This window comes from Antechinus flavipes, chromosome 2, assembly GCF_016432865.1.
Source record: "Antechinus flavipes isolate AdamAnt ecotype Samford, QLD, Australia chromosome 2, AdamAnt_v2, whole genome shotgun sequence".
Lineage (NCBI taxonomy): Eukaryota > Metazoa > Chordata > Mammalia > Dasyuromorphia > Dasyuridae > Antechinus > Antechinus flavipes.
Window position 1 is genome coordinate 531,281,131 of NC_067399.1, and position 19,044 is coordinate 531,300,174.

At 36.0% G+C, this 19,044-nt stretch overlaps 1 protein-coding gene across 1 annotated transcript in view; it reads left to right on the plus strand.

The window, feature by feature from the left end:
* LIPC (lipase C, hepatic type) overlaps positions 1-18,833 on the plus strand; it is a 223,060-nt gene extending 204,227 nt beyond the window's left edge. The window contains exons 7-9 of the mRNA XM_051980732.1: positions 13,718-13,835; positions 14,455-14,673; positions 17,236-18,833. Coding sequence (XP_051836692.1) covers positions 13,718-13,835; positions 14,455-14,673; positions 17,236-17,347 — 449 coding nt within the window. The 3' untranslated portion in view covers positions 17,348-18,833. The remainder of the gene's footprint in view (positions 1-13,717; positions 13,836-14,454; positions 14,674-17,235) is intronic.
* Positions 18,834-19,044: the final 211 nt, after the last annotated feature.

The window sequence follows — 19,044 nt, forward strand, 5'->3', positions numbered from 1 at the left end:
TCCTGAATTTCAATATGGTCTCAGACACTTATTAGCTTTGAGACCTTGAGCAAGTCACTTAATCCTGTTTGCTTCAGTTTCCTCATCTATAAAATGATCTGGACAAGGAAATGGCAAACCATTCCAGACTCGCTGCCAAGAAAATCCCAAATGGTGTCATAAAGAGTCAGATATGACTAAAACAACTCAGTAACAACAGCCATATCATTCCTGACAAGTGATTACACAGCTTCCATTCAGAGGTCTTGGAAATAATACTTCTCTGATACTTCAGTGGGTCTCCAAGCTCATCGTTTTGGTTTTCCCCTCCTATGATTAAAAAAAAAAAATAGCAACAATTGGCATTTTGAGAACACTTTAAGGTCTTTAAAATATTTATCTACATCATTCCATTTGAAGCTCATACTCAAAGCTATGAGGTGGAATGATATACATTTAACAGATGAAGAAACTGAAGCATAGAAAAGTTTAAAACTTGCCTATCCTCATAGAGATATGAAGCACAAAGAGATAGGCTTGGAATCCAGGTCAATCTTCTTGAATCCATATCCAGAATTCTTTCCCATTGTCTCTTGAGGCAGACAGGGACCACTAACCCAAAATAATTCAAAGAGACATTTCTCAAAGCCTGAGCAGAAAGCAATTTATTCAATTTCTGCAGAAAAAGGGTGTCACCTCCATTAGCATAGGCCTTAAAACAATTTTTACTCCATCTTAGGCCCCAGCTGTTCCCAATTTATCAGGGCTCAGAGTCCATCATAGGAATCCACTCCACCCTCAGGGTACAAGAACTAGGGGACTATAGATTACAAAGTAGTTTGTGCAAGATTAAGTAAGAGTACAAGCAAGGGGGATTTTTCTTAGAACTGTAGCCCCAAACTATGGCAGGGTTCTCTGAGAAAGCCTCAAATTGATCCCGCATAATCCCTCCTCTTTTTGACCATTGAAGGACTTCTCATATCAACCCCTACTCAATTTTTCAACTTCTCTATATATCACACCTTCAGGACTTCCCCTATCTTCCTGACTTATGGGCTTCTACCTCTGATTCCCCATTAAATGAATGTTATAGAAGTTACAAGACATCAATCTCCACCTTTCATTACATAGCCAGTCCCTGCTCCAAAGAGCTAACATTCTTTTGGGAGAAAATAAACTCTACTCTTGATTATTCTTTTGATGTTCTTGTGAGTTTCCGTTTTCTAATTTAAGTTTCATTTCTCCAATTTAATTTTTGTAACTGCAAAAAAAAAAAAAAAAAAAAAAAAAAACAAATGCCCATCCAGTCTTCACAATCCCACTTTTTTCTTTTTAATTTGGTTTTCATATCCTTTTCTACCCCTCACATTTGGCTAATAATTTTTTTTACATCCCATCTCATAAAAGTCTATTAGCCCCTGTACAGATCTCCTTATGTGAGATAGATAATTAATCCCTGAATTCTCTAATTCTTCTGATAGGGTTGTACGAGAAATATAAATTTCCAATTATAATGCATGTTCCTCCTCTTCCTGCCGATATCCTTTCTGGAGTCATTTTATTTTCCCATGCCATTCCATTAGTAGCATCTAACTATTCTTTTATTCCCTTCACCGTTTCTCTGGTGTGATTTATACAATAATAGTTACGCATCAGACTAGGAATGACCTAAATCCAGAATCAGAGTTCTAGTCTTGAATTCATCAGTTACTATTCTTGACTCAATTCTTCCTGATTCAGTCTTTCTTACTTCATTGAATGCTAAGGTAAAAGGAATAGCCAACTGGATGGGCACACAGGTGCCTACTCAGTTCACAGGCAAAGCAGGTTTGAGAGCGCTACTTCCACCCAAGATTTGCTTGGGCACTGCTCATCTGAGAAATTGTTAGAGCTTCTCTGTTACATTCCAGACTCGGGTACATGCCAGCACAGTCCCTAGATTTTGGAACCTTTCACCCTGCCATGAGAGGAAAGCTGATTAATCTCCAGAGGTAAAAAAAAACTAGTATTAAAGCATTGCAATTCTCTCAGAAATGTTATTTTGGGAACAGAAGGAATTCACTCTCATGTTTTTCCATACATAAAGGGAATGGCAATATCTGGACATGTAGCACAGACCTAAAAATTGCTTTTTGTTCAGACTTTTATACAGAGTACTTTACCAATTCTCCTCAGGCATTGGTGTCTATCACTTGCCTTAAGTCCTTAATTTGATTTCAAATCTTCCTAAGAGATCAATACCTATTACATGTATAACCAACTTACTCTTTGATCTGCATTTTCTAAATGTCTAGCCCTTACAGCAAACCAAATATTATTCCAAATAGGACAGGCAATTCCATAAAAACCTTTTTCTCTATTAGGACACAATTGTACCTACTTGTCAAGGCTAGTTACAAGGCTCTACAATTCTACAATTTGACAAGCATCAAACTGAATTATTTATGCTATATCCTTTCCCTGTAATATTAACCCAAACCTTAATCCAATGTCCCCAATTTAAGCTCCAGATACTACTGCAGCAGGGGAGATAGCATTAACCTCCCGCCTCCTTACAGGGAGCCCACTTAGACACTGGATAGTTTAGGGTCCATTCACCAACCAGTTCTAGTTCTTTCCCAAACAAATTAGGCCCAAAGTCTTTTAGGGTATGAGATGATGACTTCATCTTCTGAAATTACTTCCTGCTGAGAACAGATGTTGATCTGATTCTCTTACAGGGTCCCATTCAAAGGGGCTTGAGCTAATTGAAGATCCAGTAAGTTGAGTCAGACCCCTGAAGCTGATCAATATAGGTGTCTAGTGCTGGTCACTTGAAGGTGAATTGCTTAAAGTCTAGGAGAAAAAAAACCTACAAGAACTAGAGAGAGCACAAGTACAAAGAGCAGAACACTTATTCTTGGGAGGTGTGCTTTTATTTTTCCCTGAAGAGTCTGTAAATAGTTAGGTATCATCTCTTTTTTTAGAGACTACATTATACCCCAAAAACAATTTTCAGAAAAGGAGAGTCCTATTAGAATAACAAAGGTATTCACAAAATTCTTCATTAACAGGCCTCATTTATCTATCAAAAGCAGGATAGTGATGGAGATTAACCCAGACTTCTGCATGAGGCATATGTGTAAAACCTCTGCCTGTGTGTGTGTGTGTGTGTGTGTGAGTGTGTGTGTGTGTATGAGATGTTTTTAGACAAGTATCCCTATAACCCTGAACAGGTTTCAAGAGAAGGGGGTTCAATAGCACTTTCAGGGGTCACTTGGGCTCCTTGTCTGAGACCAGTGAAAATAGATTTCACAAGAGCCGTTGTAGCTTGTTGTATGCTTTAAGAAGTTCCACTGGCTTGGCTCTGGGATTAGAAGCTGTCCTGAAGGTGTTTAAAAACCACTCTGATTTCTATAAATTTTTCCACCGATGTAACAAGACATTCCATAAGTTACATCCCTCTAAGAAAATTTCAATACACTAAAATCCTCTTCTCTAAACCATATGAAAGATTTCAGCTTTACTTTCAATAATCAATAAAATAAAGATCTCAGAGACAGTTATATCAATTGTTTTTATATTTACATAAAGTTCTTTAAATACTTTACTTCATACAAACACATACATCTAGCAACAGACAGATGATCAGGCCAAATACTAATTTATTTAATTATAAGAAATAATGACTACATATTTTTAGATTGAAAACAGCAAAATACTTGATCTTGCATGGCTTCTACTGACCACTTACACTGATTATAGAAATCTGCTAAAAGAAGAAAAAGCAGGAGCATGATTATAACAACATCAAAACTGATCCTTCAGGTCCTCAATCTGAGGGCACAGTTTGACAACCAATCATGTAGTACCAATCCCACTTTTGTCAATTCAGCTCTCAAATGGTGGATTACTAACTTAATAATTCAGCAGATAATCATTCCTAAATTCAAAACTCAAAACAATGACAGTTGCAATACCAAGAGATTTCATCTCAAAAGCAAGTTTCACTAATCAGGTTTAAAATCCTAAACTATCTATCCCATGTGTCAAGAGCAAGAAACTATAGATCATATTCATTAAGCAATGAGACTATGATGCACTTAATAAATATTAGATAATTTGCTGAATGGGTTTTGAAATAATCACTTTCAGAGAATTTGCAGTTAACTAGAAACTCTTTCCACCATTAATTATTAAAACCCCTTTCTATGTCCTTCCACTCTACTTCATATTTACTATTCCTGGTGTTTATTCTATCCTCCATTTTGGGTCCAGAAACACATCTTTTGGTGCCAGTCAAAACATCCTACTCCTCTCTGCAACAACCTATCACATCAGTAATCCTTAACAATTTTAGGTTTCAATATTATGACAATAACCCCAAATAACTTAATTAACAATTTCACAATTTTTATAAGTGATAGCCAAATAGACAAAACATAGAAATTCATATAATTTACAATCAAGTTTCCAATTTTAACATACAGAAAAATTAAGGAAAAAAATATTTTAAAAATCAATATTTTAGTTTGTGAGATTCTAACTGGATGTTCCATTTGGATTATCAATTGCTTTTGCAAATCAATCTTTCTTGTTCCTTATTTTTAAAACCATCTTTTTTTTTAATATCTAAATAAATAATGGACCAAATTTCATAAAACCTATATATATGTCTAGCAGAGCTGACTAATTTTAAAGCATTGCTCAGAATTTTTTACAAATTACTCAATATACAATTTAGAAAGCAACATAGTTTATCTATTTAGGAGATACAAACATGTGACCTCTTTAAATAAGTTACCAGAGCATTTTGTTTTAATAATAATTTTTTTTAACTTAAAATCAAATCAAATACAGATTTAAACTTCTAGTAGCAATACTACAATATGAATGCACACATATTTCTAAAATCTTTTCCCCAAATGCATCAATTGAAAGTAATTCTATCATATACCATTTAAATTTAAACCCACAGTAATTTAGGTCACATTTTTGGGAGAAAACTCCTCTTCCCCCTCAAAAACTCCATTCTCCTAGATTGCCCAAATCTCTGAAATGGCAGTAAATTATTTGAAATCTGAGATGGAGACACTGATCCTAGGAAGCAAAATGAGTATGGCTCCTATCCCCCACCTAAATTTTATACTCTTCCCTATGTGAACTACTGTCCCAAAGCCACATGGAGAAAGACCATACCAAAGTCCCCTGAGAAGTTGGGATTCTGGAGATTGGGAACATAGAGACTCATCTAGACAGAAACTGAGGTTGACTCTAAAGTATGGAGGTTTTGAGGGAGCCTATCATTCTTTGGAGAGGCTGGACTGGATATAAGTGTACACACAGCAAATCTTGGTCATTCCTATTCCCTTCTAGGAAGAGAAGCTTGAAAGCTTAAGAAAAATTCAGAATATTTTTCATCAAGGTGCACAAGCATTCTTAAATCCCCAAATGGCCATTTCTTTTACTTTGTAATTCAGCTGGCTGAGAAAAACATTAAAGACAAAACACACTCACACATTCTGCTTTTTCCATATGAATTTAACGTTGACATACCTAGTGCTCAGAGGATCTATACTTGGCCAAATAGTACCTCCTCCTAGCTTACACCTAGGGAACTCATCCCAATTTTCAATTTGCTTCTTAGGTTCATGTTCCTATTTATTACTGTATGCTTATTATAGAGGGGTCATTCCCTTCCCTCAATCACCTGGAGGGGCTTTCAAAGTGCTGCCTTTTTTACTAGATCACTATCTCTAATAATCCTAGGGCCTCTGTTCAACTAGGTTTGCTAGATAGGCACTGTCCCTTTCAGGGCTCCCTTTTCAGCTTTTACCCCAGGCTACATATATTTACTTGCATGACTGTTCCTCCCACCACCAGCCAGGTTTCCTCTTTTAGTCTGTCAGAGTTTCTTCTGGTTTCTGCTCTGCCGAATCCATCTCTTTGGGGCTCTTACTTTTCCCACAGTGGGATCTCCCCCATCAAGTCCAAAGACTATGAGGACTGCTCCCCAGACGCCTGCCTTTGGGAATGACAGAGTCGCCAGTGAGAGAGCACAATCCCAGACCAGCCCCCAGAAAACTGTGTGGGACAATGATCACTAACACAAAATAATTTAAATAACTGTTTTTCAGAGCTAGAGCAGAAAGCAGTTTATTCAATTTCTGTAGAAAAAGGGCATCATCTCCATTAGCATAGCCTAATGGAGTGAGGCAAAGGACAGGCCACAGAGAATGGTTTTTATACCTTAAAACAATTTTTACCTCATCTTGGTTCATAGTCTATCACGGGAATTTATTTCATCCTCAGGATACAATAGGGGTACGATAGATTATAAATTTGTTTGTAGATTAAGCAAGGATACAGACAACTGGTTTTTTCCTGGAACTGTAGCCCAAACTATGGCAGGGATCAGTTCTCTGAGAAGGCCTCATATTAATCCTACATAATAGGATTATAGGGCAAGAGTTGGAAGGGATCTCAATCTAGCCTAATGCCTCTTCTAAGATGACAAAACTGAGGGACTGTGAGGTTATATGACTTGCCTCAGATCACAAAGAGAGTTAATGACTAAACTGAGATCTGAACTCAAGTCCTCTAATTCCAAATTCAGTGTCTTTTCCATTGCAACGTGGCTCTCTGATACTGAACTAACCCATTTTTTGTCACTATATGTTTCTCATAAAAATAATGAAATTTTAATTTTAGAAAGAGTCCCCCAAGGGCCCAGAAAAATATTTGGAGACCAATCTAAAAATGCCTGGAAACTAAAGAGAATAACACTGGAGAATCCAGTGACATTGGAGAAATTTATGAGCCAGTATAATCTCCATATCTCTCTCTAGATGATAGGATTCTTGTAAAATGACCTTCAAGGTTATATTTGTGTCATCCCAGCCTTGAGAGCTTGGAAGAAAGCTTCTTTGTGCTTTTTCTCTTTGGTTAATAGCAGAGGCTTGCTATCATATTTTCCTGAAAACAAGAAACCAGTATGGCCACCAGTCCATAAAGACCCAGGGCAAGATGCCAGTCAGATTAGTCTCATTGGACATTCCCTTAGTTGCTGTACAGATAAAGAAAAAAGCTTTCCCTTCCTCTAGACACAGATTACAACTATCCATTCTCATGACATTTCAATGCTAGGTAAGTGAGCTATTATTGTAAACTGGATCATGCAAGTTAAAAAAAAAAAACTCCTTTCCTACCTATCACACCTAGTTTCTTCTTCATAAAAACCTGTTTTAAACCAATTCTAACCTGGGTCACTCACAGATTACCTAGTGATCCATGTGATGTTTGCCAAGATTGGAATATCTGGAAATGCTTTGGTCATTATAATCTACCTTCTTTCATTCCCATGATCTAAAATTTCACTTTGTGGCCAGAGGCATTTCAGTTCCAAGAATGAGTATCCTTTATTTCAAAAAAATGCCAGCTCCAGGCAAGGAATAAGATCTCATGCCTGCCATTTTCATGAGAGGAATTCAATATGCTGAACAAAGATCCCTTTTAATGTCTGAAAGAGAGTTTTATCAAAACCTAAAATCCCTATCTGATGATTCTGAGTCATTCTCAGGGAGATTGCCAGAGGTGAGGAAACACCAAGGGAAACTAAATATTCTCTTTTCATAACCCATTTGTGAGAACATTTGTCTGCTTTCTAAATAATTACTTGATCTTCTCTGTCACTTCTGCCTTCCTCAAACAGGCAAAAGGGCACAGATACCTGTGTAGGGTCTCATGTGTTGCTGGACAGTTCCCAAGTGAACCAAATCTTAAGCAATTTAACTTCTGTGTTTCAGACAAAGTATGCTTTTGTTTCATCCAGGTTTGATGTACCATTTTATTTTTTCATTTTTAGGACCTGAAATAACCTCTCTAGAGCTAAGAAGGATATCATGTTCTCATTCCTAGGATGAAAAAAAGCATTTATCCTGACACATTTTTTTTAAGTTCTCTAGTAAATGTAATGTGAGGCAAAGGAATGACAAAGGTCACACAGACATGCTTTTTCTTATTCTTTCAGTTAGCCTGTTTAGAGCAGAAAACAAAAATCCACTTACCACAAGTATGACTCACTAACAAGGGAAAAAAATATATAAAACTGAATTTACAAAATAAGTAATTCTCATTGTAAAGGGATTTTTCACACACTAAAAATAAAAGTATTCATTGTTAGGTTTCTCTAAATAGTGAGGTACCTGATTCCAACTATGGACTTGACCTAACAAAAATTTAATATGCACATATTTTTTCAAAAACATACCTCATAAGGCATAGCTGCATTTCTTTAGCCTAATAAATAAAGTATATTTATATACTTTACATATAAACATACTTCCTTTCAATATGGTATGTAACAGAAATTTATGTGCATCTCATTTCCCACAGTCCTTTAGGAATAATTTCATTTTGGTAGCTCTTCTTCCCTCCCCGCCTTCACCTCAACAAAAAAAAAAAAAAAAAAAAAAAGGAAAAAAGGAAAAAAAAATTGCTTTTCAAGAATAGTCATTGTTTGGTTTTCATTCTATCTTCTTGTGCCTGCTGTTGCAGAAGAAAGGAAGAAAAACATCTTCAGCAAAGCAGCATTAAACATTTATCCACACTTACCAGACATTCAGTGGGTAGAGAATGTTACAGCAAGGTTGCATAAGAATATATATTTTTGCTTGCTTAGAATTATAAAGCACTTTTATCACAGAGAATTCTGGGATACTACTAGAGGAAACCACTTTCAATACTTACCCAGGTCAGTACCGTAGTACTGAAAAAAGAAACGGTTACTATTTAGTTATTTCTACATATATTTTGTTCTTTGGAAACAAAACAAGATTTTTTCTGACCACATGACTATTTATAAGTAAAATAATTATGGTTATTTGAAGGCATGACCTTTCCATATTAGTAACATCATTCAGCCAACAGGTATTTGTTGATTTCCTGTTATAGGTCTGATGCTATATTAGGTATACTGGGAAATATGGAAAAAAGACAAATATATATTCTATATGTATCTTATTCAGACTTTTTTTATGTACATGTTTTCTCTTTCTTTAGAATGTAAACGTCCAGGCAACTAGGTGACACAATGGATAGAGCACCAGCCCTGAAATCAGGAGGACCTGAGTTCAAATCTGACCTCAGAAACCTAACACTTCCTAGCTGTGTGACCCTGGGCAAGTCACTTAACCCCAATTGCCTCAGCATTTGGAAAAAAAAGAAGTAAACTCCTTTAGGGCAAAGGCTATTTTTGCATTTTTTTTTTATCTCCAGCACAAGTCCTCTGATTTAAAATCTAGTGCTCTTTCCACCCTAGTAAATCCCCCAACCAGCACAGCATGGAAACTTAACTAATTGGGAAGACAAATGCATATAAAATTATTCTTTGTAAAGCTCTTTACAAATATTTAACTTTATCCTCAAAACAATCCTGGGAGAAAAATGCTCCAGGAACACACAGCTATTTAGGGTATGATGTCAGATTCGGACTCTGGTCTCTCTAAGTGTCATAAAAAGAATGATGACCCCTGGGATACACCCGTAATTAGGAAATGGGAGGAGGAAGAAAAGCCAGTGAAAGAAATAACAAAGAAACAACCAATGACAAGAAACAGGATAGAATACTATCTTAGAAACCAAAGAAGAAAATTTTAAGGAAGTTCTACAATGTCAAATGCAGCTATAAAATAAAAATTGAAAAAAGCCCATTCAGTTTTTCAGTATAAAACTAGCCACTAAAGCCAGTTCTATATCATCTCTCTTCCAGGGGTTCTCTCATATCCTTAAGGAGATTGGAAAATCTAGGTTCTCTTACATTGTTTCCAACTCCAAACAATGGTATTCCTTGAAGTATACAAGTGGTATCCTATATCCCAGTTCTGTTAGCAATTAAGTCAAATTAGCTTTTTTACATAGAAATATTTACTTTAGAAGAAATAATCACAAATATACAAATTTATTGCCCCAATCCATGACATATTCCTCCTCCTGCCTTGTACAACCTCAATCTCTAGGAAGGGGAAGAGAGTTAGATTTATACTTTAGTTCCATGATTCCATAGGAAAATTCAATTTCCAAGTTCAAAAAAAAAAAAATCACCTCAAGTTCCAAATACTCTAGTTTCTCAGGGCTTCCATCCCAGACCACCTGCAATCCTGGCTCTCAACCCATACCCATGGCTCAGTCTCCCAGTCCCAAAAGCATTATCTATGGCACTTGAAACTGAAAGCAACACAGAACAAAAATAAATATCCTCATGCACATTTTTTAGAACCAGAGCAAAAAGAATAGAGGGAGTAAGTCCTTCCCTTCTCATTAGTTAAATGCATGGAATCCATGCTGTGAGTGAACTATTTTCTTTCTTTTGCAAGAGGAGATAGAAGGGGATGTTGAAAATATCTTAATTTTTTTTCATATTAATAGCTTTTTATTTTTCAAAATACATGCAAAGACAGTTTTCAACATTCTTCCTTGTAAAACCTTGTGTTCTAAATTTTTCACCCTTCTTCTCCATCTCCCCCCTCCTCTAGACAGTAAGTAATCCAATATAAGTTAAATATGTGCAATTTTTCTAAACATATTTCCACATTTATCATGCTGCACAAGAAAAATCAGATCAAAAGGGGGAAAATGAGAAAGAAAAAAACAAGCACACAAACAACAAAAGGTGAAAATACTATGCTATGATCCACATTCAGTCCCCATAATCCTCTTTCTGGATACAGATGGTGTAATGCCAGAGAAACTGAGCAAGACAGAGGTTAGAGACCAATTTAATAGTTTATTAAATGGAGAGATATACTGGGACCAAATGGATCTTGGTCCCAGGGCTGGAGGAGACTATCATCTCAAAGAGTCCAGCCCTTAAGTATCAGAGGGCAAGCTTTTTAATAGGATAACAAGAACAATGACATAATGGGGGAGGTATCTGGATGGGGATAACCTAATGGGGGAGAGGCCCCTAGGATGACACAATGGAGGGAGGTTACTGATATTCTAATGACATCTAAAATGGATAAACCTTTATCCTGTCAAACATTAAGAAGGAATGTCAATAACCTAAAGATATAAAACCTTTATCTCATCAACCATTTAAGAGGGCACAACAATGACTCTCTTCATCACAAATCTATTGAAATTAGCCTGAATCACTTCATTATTGAAAAAAGCCAAATCCATCATAGTTGATCATCACATAATCTTATTATTGTGTACAATGTTCTCTTGGTCCTACTCCATTTAGCATCAGAGCAAACTACTTTCTTCGCCTTCTATACAAAGCATACAAGAATAGCTAAACAGAATTTTTGGAGGGTAAGAAGGCACAGCCAGCTCAGTTGCACCATTAAAGATGAAGGCGGCTTTCACTCAAGTGTTAGGAGACAAAAAGGCTTCCAAGTTAGGAGCCCTCAAGGGTGCCTTCATGTTAGGTAAATGGGGAGTGCTCAGTCACACCCAGGTTACCTTCATAATCATTGTAGTCTTCAAGAGAACAACCTAGAAATCCAAGTTGGGGTAACAGAATATATTCTCAGACACAGAACTATCAACCAAGTTTGGTCAACTTTCATCGGCAGCTGCCACCCTCAAAATTGCTATCTCAGCGACCACTCTCTAAATCAGTCCCAGACAAATGCACACTAGTCCACCTTGGAACTCCACACAGGAAAGAAAAGACTCTGAACTATAAAAGATATTTGTAACAGGATGGATCCCAACAGGAGTCTCCCCCAGTACTTTTTATCTTAATAGTCTCCGGAAGACTGGAGAAGGGCCAAGTTATTTTTAACCAGCACATTTTTGTTGTTCATTTTGCTTTCAGATAGGAATGGAAGTCCTTCAGGTAGCTGCATACTCCACCTTATGGGATAAGTTTCCAAGTTTTGTACTGTTCCCAAAATATGAGTCTTTTCTGCAGCTGCCCAGAAATGAGCTGTGCATCTGACAGCATTAATTTGCCAACAACTTCTCCTGGCACTAGTCTGCTAGCCCTTTATCTATTTTGTCATTTTTGTATAGGCTGAATGAGCCTAGTATCATCACAAAGGCTTCACTGAAAGCATACATGGAAACGCCAACCAACTGAAAGAGGGTGCCAGGGATAACAGTTCTATATTCATTCATAGAGAGCTGGAAGGGACTTCAGATATGATTTTATTTAATCCCTTCATTTGAGCTGAATATTGAAGGAAAGTAGAGACTAAGAACTGGAAGCAAGTAAAAAGTACTCTGATGTGTAATGCAAAGGTATGTAGATAGGTGATAAAGTGAATTTCTTGTTAAGAACAGTAGAAAGGCTAGTTTGAGGCTTGACTATAGCTTTCCAAAAAATGAATGATGTAAAATAATCCTGAAAAAATATATTGAGGCCAGGTTATAAGGGACATTAAATGCTAAAACAAACAAACAAAAACCTTTCATATTTGTTCCTTCTTATAGCTTTCCCTGTCTACTAGGCTGTCTATTCTTAGGACCCTTAGGACCTCCCTACCTTTAGAGTATTGTTATTCTCTATGCTCTACTATTTCATATGCTTCTATGTTCCTATTCTGAATTTCTTAATTTCTGCTTTAATTTGGTATATGGACTTTGCATCCCACATTTCTAACTCTTGTTAAACCAAGAAAATCTATTATTAGTTACTAGGAGAAAAGAATCTGAACCTTTTACTCACCTACTCCTCACTCACAAATCCATCCCCTGACACTAGCAATTCAGAATTAACAGATAAATCAAGTTCAGAAATTTCTTGGAATGAAATCTAGGAAAGGAGTACAACTTTAAAACTAAATAAAATGGATTAAAAGAATTTGTTGTCAAGAACACCCAAAATGAAATCACAAAGAACAATACACAACTGAAAATTTTCTTGGAATGCTTTAATATACAGCATGCTTACTAGCTAGTATAAGGTTACTCAGTTTTCTTAATTTCGTTTTATGTTTATATTCACTTAACATTTAATTTTTTTTTTTTTACTAAATAATCTTTTGTTATTGATCAGTCATTTCAGTTGTATACAACTCTTATTAACCACATCTGAAATTTTCTTGGCAAAGATACAGGAGTAGTTTGCCATTTCCTTCTCCAGCTTATTCTACAGATGATAAAACGAAGGCAAACAGGCTAAAGTGACTTGCCCTGGGTCGCATAGCTAGATCTGAGGCCAAATGTGAACTCAGGAAGATGAGTCTCTAGGACTGGCATTCTATCCACTGTGCCACCTAGTAAAAGAATAACTATCCAACAAAGAAAATTTAGCACTACCACTGATGAATATGTTGTAAAAACTAATATTTAGCTCTTTGCTTCACAATTTAAACCTAATTTGAGAAATTGACATACATACACACACATTATTCTGGAATTCATTTCTATCAGGGCATAATGTTGATTTAAATTAATAAAAAATATGTTTCAGGGTTTCCCTCTTAACCTTGTAAAGTTATATAAGACCTCCATTGGAGTCTTCATAAGATAACAGACAGAATTAAAGGGGACCTCAGAGGAATTAGTCTATCCCATTATACAAATGAGAAAATTGAGGCCAGGTTGAAGTGACTTATTTGTGGTAAGTATCAAAGGGAAAATGAAAATCCAAGTCATCTGAGTCTATTTTTCACCAAATCACATTATTTCACCTTCTTTCATGCTTCTTCTCCCCAGAAATGCAGGGCTGCTTAAGCAAATCTTACATTCACTGTTTTAAATACCTGCCACCAGTGTTATGCTCACCATAAAATTATTTTCTTTTTAGTTTACCATTATCAGTTCAAGATCCAATTCATCACACAAACTGAGAAACCCATAGAGCCAACCTTCACCATGACTCTAATTGGGACTAAACAGGACACTCACAGCCTTCCCATCACTTTGTGAGTATGAGATGTATTTCCATTGGATAGAAATGAGAGATACCAGAATTGGTAACTCTCCTTTCAAGTGTTAAGCTAGAAACAATTTACAAAATACTCTAAGATTCCTGGGCAAATCTCTTAACTGCTTAGTGCCCAAAGCAACTTTCTAAACTATAAATAATAGATGAATTATTTATCTGTATTAGAGGAAAGAATTTCTACATGGAGATATCCTTTTACCAATGAAATCACAGGTCATAACTAAAAATACAAAAAAAAACAAAAGTAACCTGTTTTCCCTATCCCTTGCCAAAATCAGCTTAAGATAGAAAATGGAAGATGGTGGGAAACAGACCATTTTATTATTTTTTTAAAAAGCACAGAGTAGAAAAGTTGTTATATTCTCTTGCACCAAGTTAACCGCTCCGGGAACCTAAGCTATTCTGACCATGTCCACTTGCAAGCATAGAACCTCGGAGGAAATAGCCTTGGGATTTCTTGCCTTGCAAAATGAGAGCAATAAAATGGCAGCACTTGTCAGATAGTAAAACATTAAAAAAAAAAATTTTTTTTCTAGAGAGTTCATATTGTTTACAAATAACTTGATTATACCTGACTTTCTTTTATATACTTGCAGGGTTGAAGAAATCACAGGCAATAAAACCCACTCTTTTCTCATCACACTGGATTTGGATATTGGAAAGCTGACAATAATCAATTTCACATGGAAAAAAACTGCAATGTGGGCAAATGTGTGGGACACTTTCCATACAATAATTCCCTGGGCCTCTGGACCACACCATCCACAACTTATGATAAAGCAGATCCGAGTTAAAGCAGGAGAAACACAGGAAAAGTAAGTGAATTGCTAATTAGAAAACTAACTTCTTATGAAAGATGATTTTATCATTCAATATCAAAATAGCTTTCATTTTGTGGGGGGAAGAAGCATCTAGTCCCCGGCATGATACAACTACCCACTAAAATAATCTTAAAACTATAAAGAAAAATTATCCATGAACTTTTTTTTTTTAATTTGAGGTTTCCTAAGAGGATGAAACAGAGAAATGTTTATATTAGAATATAGTTAGAAGCATGAATAAAATTATGAAGCTATCTTGAAGAGAATTATTAGGAAGTGACAATTATTTTCTGGAATGCAAGAGAAGAATGAGGTGGCTTGGTTTAATGGATAGAGCACTGGACCTGGAGTCTAGAAGAACTGGATCTGAATATCACTTCAGGCATTTGTTAGCTTTGTCATTCTAAGCAAGTCACTTAACTTGTATTTTTTTATTTGTAAAGTGGGAGGGTTGAATTCAGTAACCTCTAAGGTCCCTGCCAGCTCTAACTCTGTGAGCCTATGAGTCAAAGATAACCATTGGAGATTAGAAAAAGGGCGGTGTAGTAGAGAGATAGAAAAAGGAAAGAAGAATAATTTAGATAGGGATAAAAAAAATAATAAGTTTTATTTTAACAACCTGAAACTTGAGAAGCCAGTGCAATAATCAGGTGGAGGTGTCCAGTAAATAGTCTGTCTGGAGCTCAACAGAGAAGTTATGACCACAAATGTAAACTTGAGAATTTTCTACATACAGTGATAGTTGATACTATGTGGAGTAGATGAAATCACCGAGAGAGAAGAAATTTTTTTTAAAATGTCATGGAGAATACCATTATTATTAGAGTTCAGAGAAAAGGAACCAATGAAAAGTGACAGGAAAAGGCAGTTAGTGACAGGAATGGAATTAGGCAGTTTTGGAGCCATTCCAGTCAAGGACAAAAGGGTCAAAAGCTAAAGAATCAAAGGAAATACCATCAAATGTCTTTGATCTTTTTTTAAGTAGGAGATAAAGTGATCTGCTATAAAAGTATGAGAGCATCTATGGCATTTGTTTAAGAATCTGAGGAGAAAAGAAGTTTAGAATAAATGCTCTGAAGAATTGTGCTAAGAAGTATGAAAGGACTTCTGAGCAATAATTTGAGTCCAGAAGAAGTTATATCAGTGAATTTCTGATCTCATTAATGTAGGTACTCTTCCAAATGAATCAGAACACACCTATCAATATCTTTTCATCTTACATAAGTCTTATTCCTATCCTCCCATAATTCCCGTCCCCCAGAAAGTCTGTCCAATATGCTAGGGGATCTTCTTCTACACACTCCAAATACAAAACATTCCAAACACAAAATCTGTGAAGATCTCTCCCCAAGTTTTTTCCAGATCTTATAATGTGGATAACCCCAATAGTATTTGTGCCTATTGGAACAGCCCTGCTGTAAATTATACTACAGGTGGGTGAGAAAGGAGTTTACCCTGCAGGAAGATGTTGAACTCTGTAAGTGCTTACAAACCTCTTGGTGAGGTAATATTCTGGAGGAAGTTTTCTGCTCCAAAAAAGGCATCCTATTTCTCTAAAGGCATGAAGAAAGATTCCTGAGGAAAATGACAATATGCTTAGCTCCTATAGTCTGATCACTGGGTCCAAAGGAATCCCTTCTACCCACTTGTCATGGCAACAAAGAACAGTCAGCCTTCCTAGAGTATCATAGGTTGTTCCCTCCTGGCATGGTTTTCCCAAAGATGGAGCTGTCCTTCACCTTCACACAGTCTCCTTCTTTCCCACCCCCCAAATTTTTTTTCCAAGTAAAGTTTCATCTAACTGTAATTCTTCATGATAATCACAAGGCCTTATCAATACAGGTTTAGTGACTTGCCTAGAGCCTGTATGTGTTGAGATAAAACAGTCAGGGCTTCATGATGCCAAGCACTCTATTGTGCTAAGCTTCCCTAAGATAAAAGATGGGACAAGTTCCATTTCCCATTGTTAATTCAATTGAAGAATAACTGAGGAAGCAAATATATTTAATACACTCTAGTGGTTTTAGCTTTGCATTTGCTTTTTAAAAAAAAGCTTTTTTGGGCTGTATAGACAACAGGATAAATAATCAGTTACTGATTGAGTACCAACTATGTGCTACAAACATGCTTTGTACTGCATATAAGACATAAGAATCTCTGGCCTGATGGAAATTTACACCGACATTGACAAATCTGACCAGAATAGTAAAAAGTATTAAAAACCATGTCACATGAAGTGTGGTTGACAAATGTAAGGATGTTTTAGCCTTAAGGAAAGATTCAGAGGAACATGATAACTTTCTTCACATTCTGAAAGGCTACCATATCAAAGTGGGCTTAGAGTTTTTCCTTTGTGATTCTAAAGGAACAACATAGAAGTAGAATGGGAATCATAGGAAAGTCTATACACACATTGCTTTTACTGGCTTGGGTTTTGTTTTTTCCCCAAATTATAAAAATATTTGCAAATGTTATTTATAAAGTAAATATAACAATAGAACATGGTAATAATCTATATCTGAAAGTTAACACTTCATTTGCTTTATGTTTTCTTAGAATGACATTTTGTTCTCGAGATATGGATGATGAACAGCTTTACCAAAATGAAGAAAAAACCTTTGTAAGATGTGAAAAAGGTTTAAAAACACAGAAGCAGAAAATGAGATGAGCTTTAATGGATATCCATCATGAAGAATAAATGTATGCTTACTGATAAGACTATAATTTCCTCAAAGTTTGAGTATTTATTCATAGAACATGAATAAAATCTAAATTACATTTTTCTTAGAGGGGGAGAGAGATTCTTCACTATAATGAATAGTACTTTTATACCCATTATATATAGATCTTCAGATATGATGATGATGTTCAGTTGTTTCAATAGTGCCCAACTCTTTTATGACCTCATTTGGAGTTGTTTTGGCAAAGACACTGGAGTAGTTTGCCATTTTCTTCTCCTACTCATTTTACAGATAAGGAAACTGAGACAAACAGGATTAAGTGTTTTATCCCAGGTCACATGACTAGTAAGTTAGGCCGGATTTGATCTCAGAAAGATGAAACTTCCTGGTTCTACGCTCAACACTCTAGCACCTCTGTGCCACCTAGTAACTAAAAATTTGTTAATATATTTTTTAATCTAATGATAATATATTCATGCTGCCTACTGCTTTTTAAATGGATAGTTCTCTTTATTTTCCTCCCTTCCTTTAAGGGCTTACTACTTTCCAAACTCTCACCTGTGGCTCTAAGGAGCTATAGCACATGCAGCAGCTACACCCTGGTAAAACTATTTCAGCAAATGGATTAACCCAGGTTGAGGGTAACCAACTGGCCCCAAGCCTATTTGTGAAATAGGGAGATGTCTACCACAAGCATGTAAAGACTTCACCTGGTGGAATGAGCAGATGAGAATAATTTGTGCCAGTGGCCATGAAGACAGCTGGACAAGTGCTGTGAAGCCCTTAGAACAGGTCAGGCAAAGACGTCCAGGTTATTCACTGCATTACCTGTCATCGTGACTTTTGTCTTGACACTGGATTGCAAGAAGTATGGAGTAAAATTGATGACTTTGTGCAACTCTGCTTTATTTAAATCCTATTCAAGCACAAGTCAAGACACCACTGTTGATGTCACTGGTATTCTTTGAAAACAAATGAACTATGCTTTACAGAAAAATATACAGGAAAGATACAATAACAAACAAATGGAGAAAAACTCTATTCTACAGATTTGATTAAGTTGGTAATGGATAGCTACAATAGACTAGTACTTACTCTTTCATAGTTCCTGCTTCTGCCAGGTCTTATCCTCAGAGTCAGCCACTCCTGACTGGAGGACATAAGCTGAATATGGGATGGGTCCTAGAGTTCTAGATGATAGGTTGTAAAAGTTTCAGATGTCTTGGGTTTTTTAAAAGCCACTTTTTCAATTCTTAATCTTAGGCATAGTAGGATACAGACTCAGAAATGTTCTCTATTATTTCTGAAAAAATGAATCTTAATTTCCCTAGCTGTGATATTGGAAGAATGTCTTATCTTTGTTCTTCTGAATCCCTACTCAAGAATGATTTTTTTTTCTTCTTCATTTAGAAAAATATGTAAGTTTGTTTGAGAAATTCTGAAGTTTAATAAAATTCATGGGTTTTTTAAAAATGGGATAATTTTTTTTTATCATAACATTCCTTTAGGCTACTTTTCCAATTTGACACACCCCAAAATTGGGTCTCTTTAGGATGGTTTTCAAGGTTCTGGGGATAATCTTGTAGGTGGCTATTTCTACTTTTATAACCTGCCAATAGACTTAAATACTTTTTAGTAAAGGGATTTAGTAAGGTGGAACAGTTAGAATAGCTGGCACAAAACA